This window comes from Drosophila sechellia, chromosome 2L (genome assembly GCF_004382195.2).
Source record: "Drosophila sechellia strain sech25 chromosome 2L, ASM438219v1, whole genome shotgun sequence".
NCBI lineage: Eukaryota > Metazoa > Arthropoda > Insecta > Diptera > Drosophilidae > Drosophila > Drosophila sechellia.
This window is the reverse complement of record NC_045949.1, coordinates 8003979-8007223: the sequence shown is the minus strand read 5'-3', so window position 1 is coordinate 8007223 and position 3245 is coordinate 8003979. Positions and strand designations below refer to the sequence as shown.

The 3245-nt window shown below is 45.9% G+C and overlaps 2 protein-coding genes across 3 annotated transcripts; one reads left to right on the top strand and one right to left on the bottom strand.

Annotated features, from left to right (window-relative positions):
• The first annotated feature begins 624 nt into the window (after positions 1–624).
• Positions 625–1254, top strand: LOC6611626 (acyl-CoA-binding protein). The gene is made up of 3 exons (XM_002036126.2): positions 625–735; positions 811–925; positions 985–1254. Exons 1-3 carry the CDS (start codon positions 721–723, stop codon positions 1125–1127), a joined length of 273 nt encoding a protein of 90 aa, XP_002036162.1. The 5' UTR covers positions 625–720; the 3' UTR covers positions 1128–1254.
• Positions 1246–3213, bottom strand: LOC6611625 (rabenosyn-5). 2 transcript variants are annotated; one of them, XM_032722749.1, is made up of 4 exons: positions 2624–3213; positions 2290–2560; positions 1621–2231; positions 1246–1555 (listed from the first exon to the last, which is right to left on the bottom strand). In XM_032722749.1, the coding sequence occupies exons 1-4, from the start codon at positions 2954–2956 to the stop codon at positions 1316–1318; spliced, it is 1455 nt and encodes a 484-aa protein (XP_032578640.1). In that variant the 5' UTR covers positions 2957–3213; the 3' UTR covers positions 1246–1315. The 2 variants fall into 2 exon arrangements, with proteins under 2 accessions (XP_032578640.1, XP_032578634.1); XM_032722743.1 differs by having other exon boundaries at positions 2290–3213.
• Positions 3214–3245: the final 32 nt, after the last annotated feature.

Below are 3245 nucleotides of genomic sequence, written 5' to 3'. Positions count from 1 at the left end.
ACATTTCGAACTGAATGAGTGGTTAGCGCTTCCTTCTCGTTAAATACCAACACTCTCCCGCTCTCTCTATGCGTTTATGCGGGGCTAATATCATGAAAAGAGTTCAATTCATGTTTTGTCGATCTCTTGCATGGGCAGATATGCTAGAAATCAATTTTATTCATAGGTTGGTGCATTTAAGAAGAAGTTATACATTAAATTACCTCTTAATGTTGATATATTTTAATTAGTATGTACAACTGTTTAAAACGTTGACATACGGAACATCATCGCTCCATATGTTAGTTATATAAATCATGTTTCTCGCGTGCCATAAACCTCTCATTTTTGTTGCCACATTTCGAGAGAGCAGGACAGTGGGCTGAAAGATGTTCAATTGAGACAATCAACATTTAAATGTAAAAGGTTTTTAAAATATTTCCTTTTTCCATTCCATAGGTTTTTCAAAACAAGATACTATCTACCAACTATTACACATGTTCCTAACTATCATAGTAATTATGCATCTCAGTTCCCAATATGAAATTAAACTTAGAATCTTTTAAGTGTATAGGCTGCCAGACCCGCGAAATAAAACGCAACAGCTTGACGTTTTTAAATTGCAATACCGTTGGTCACACAAAAACATAGACCAGATATCGATAGACCCCGATACATTCGGTCAAATAAAATCGTGCAATCTTTTTCTAGACTTCCACTAGTTAAAAAATAGATACAAACATGTCCGAATTGCAGGTGAACTAGCAATCTGCGTCAAATACGCATTCGTATCTTAAAGTCTGATTATCTCTTCAAACTTAACCTAAATAGGAATTCAACCAGGCGGCCGAAGATGTGAAGAACCTGAACACCACACCCGGGGACAATGACCTTTTGGAGCTCTATAGCTTGTACAAACAGGCCACAGTGGGGGATTGCAATACAGGTGGGTCTCGGACATAGTCGCCACTCCGCTGCACCATCGATAATTCAAATCCAATGCAGATAAGCCCGGCTTTCTGGACTTCAAGGGCAAGGCCAAGTGGGAGGCGTGGAACAACCGCAAGGGAATGAGCAATACCGACGCCCAGGGCGCCTACATTACCAAGGTCAAGGCACTGATCGCTGCCGTTGGCCTGAAGTCCTAGACTCAATCAAAATTGGATATTGCATTTTATAGTCTCAGTTGTCGTCAAACGCACAAACTTTGATTTACAGAAACTTCGCACAAACTTCAATTTTTCGCACAATATACACCACAAATTCGTAACGTAACGTAAGCCATGTAATTTGTCATAGAGGGAATGGATATACATTTAACTATGTAGGATACTGCTTAGGCATCTGTGGGTGAGGCGGCGGTGCTGCCCTGGGACTGGCGCTGTCGCTCGTACACCTCTCGCTGTAGCTCGCGAAGATTTAGCTCCAGTGTCTCCACCACCTCAAAGTTCATGTCCTGACGAGCCTGTTTGATGTAGCCCTTGATGATGTTTATCTGCTCGATCAGCGGATCGTCCAGGCTGGACTTGCTAGCCGCCTGCGGTGCCGACCAGTTGTTCAGGGATTGAAGATCAGACTGTGGAGCAAATGGAATCACAGAAGTTACAGATAGAGCTTTGCCGAGAGTCGTCATCTACATACCCCTTGGGCAAAGGATCCGCTTTCCGGACCCGGAACTCCAACGTTGGATTGGTTGACTGCCATGTTATTTCGCTCGTAGGCCTCCATGGCCATGCGCTGCTCGGTGAGGATACGCTGCTCCGTTTCCATGCGTCTACGCTCCTGCATCTGGCGTATATGCGACTCCTCTGGCAGTGTTGGCAGCGATAGCATTCGCTCCTTGATAGCTTGGATGCAGCTCAACCGAATGGCCTTCTTCAATGCCTCCTCCCGGCTGCCTGGTTCACAAAATATGGCTAGAATACGCTTGCTCCTCATGTCCATGGCCTCTGCCACTTGTCCAATCTTGCCGCGCAGAGCACCTGCATCCGCCAACGTGAAGATGGTGTCCCCTTCGTTCAAGCTATTGATGATCTTTATATACATGTCCAGATCCGGGGTAACTTCCTTTTGTAGCTGACGAATTTGTTCGTAAACCTGGACGAGGAGTGGGCGACAAGTGCGACTTTCGTGCATATCTTTTCGAGTGTCCAGCAGCCAAAGGCAGTGTTCGCACAGCCGGATGGCGTTCTCATTTTGATGCAGCTGCTGGAGGGGCTCGCTTCTTGTGGTGGAAAGACTGGCTAGTTGCACTGCGGGATTAGAATCAAATTAGTTACATTTTTTTCCTCAATTATCGGATATACACACTGGCATCTTCCAGGGGCAGGAACTTGGAGCAATCATTGCACATTATGCCTCCGCACAAACGGCAGTGGTGCTGTCTTCGGGCGAAGTGGAAACTCTTGGCACAACTGGGGCACAACTTGACGGAACTACCATCCAGCCAGGAAACCGTTTGTTGTTCGTGCTGACGCCGCTGCACTGAATCCGCTGGCAGATCCTTAAGCAAACGGTGCAAGCGAATGATTAACTTGTTCGTTTCGCTAGCATATCGCTCCAGGCGAGGATTGCGAATGGACTGAAAGTATTCGAAGTGGGAGCACTCAGCACCTGGCTGCTGCCTGGCCATATAGTTAAATACATTTAGACGGGAGCGGGCATTACTGGGTCCATTGCGATCTCCGTTGCCATTGGGATTCTTGGCAGCCGCTGAAGAGGAGGAACCAGCGGGCGATGATGCAGATGCACTTTTTTCATCCTCAAAGGGGTTTAGGATCTTCTTTTTCGCCTTGGTAAAGATGTCTTTAAAGGATTTTAGGGCAGCCTCCTCTTCCGCGTGCTGGCGGGCAAAATGATCAGTGAGCACATCGATGGACTTGAGATCCGCCCGGCAAATGGGACATAGGAAGCCCTCCAGTATCTCTCCACTGGCCGAGCTTTGATCTTCGTCGCTGTCAAAAGGATTTCCAGACATTCCGGCGATGAGTAATCTTAGTTAATTCGGTGGGTGTGATTTGTTGTGGTCTCCTCCCCAAAAAAAATGGACCTTAAGGTTTTTTTACTTGTCCTAAAGCAGTGGCATGACGCGACTAATGCCACTTGTAGTCCTAAACTCGATTAATACGGTTATTGTTTCCACAAATCCATTAATTTCATTTAAAAACTAATATTTGCACAAATCATCAAGATCTGCCTACTCCGCTCTTCTTCTTGCTTAATTGCCATTCACAGTTATATCCTAGTTTAGGGCTGCAGTATGTGCA

Bases quoted from the DNA above. Each gene is read 5' to 3' on its own strand.
- LOC6611626 (XM_002036126.2), top strand. The intron at 926-984 runs GTGGGTCTCGGA...AATCCAATGCAG, and splicing joins AGTGGGGGATTGCAATACAG to ATAAGCCCGGCTTTCTGGAC.
- LOC6611625 (XM_032722743.1), bottom strand. From the start codon at position 2,956: ATGTCTGGAAATCCTTTTGACAGCGACGAAGATCAAAGCTCGGCCAGT. The intron at 2,232-2,289 runs GTGTGTATATCC...CTAATCCCGCAG, and splicing joins CCTGCCCCTGGAAGATGCCA to TGCAACTAGCCAGTCTTTCC. The intron at 1,556-1,620 runs GTATGTAGATGA...TTTGCTCCACAG, and splicing joins GCGGATCCTTTGCCCAAGGG to TCTGATCTTCAATCCCTGAA.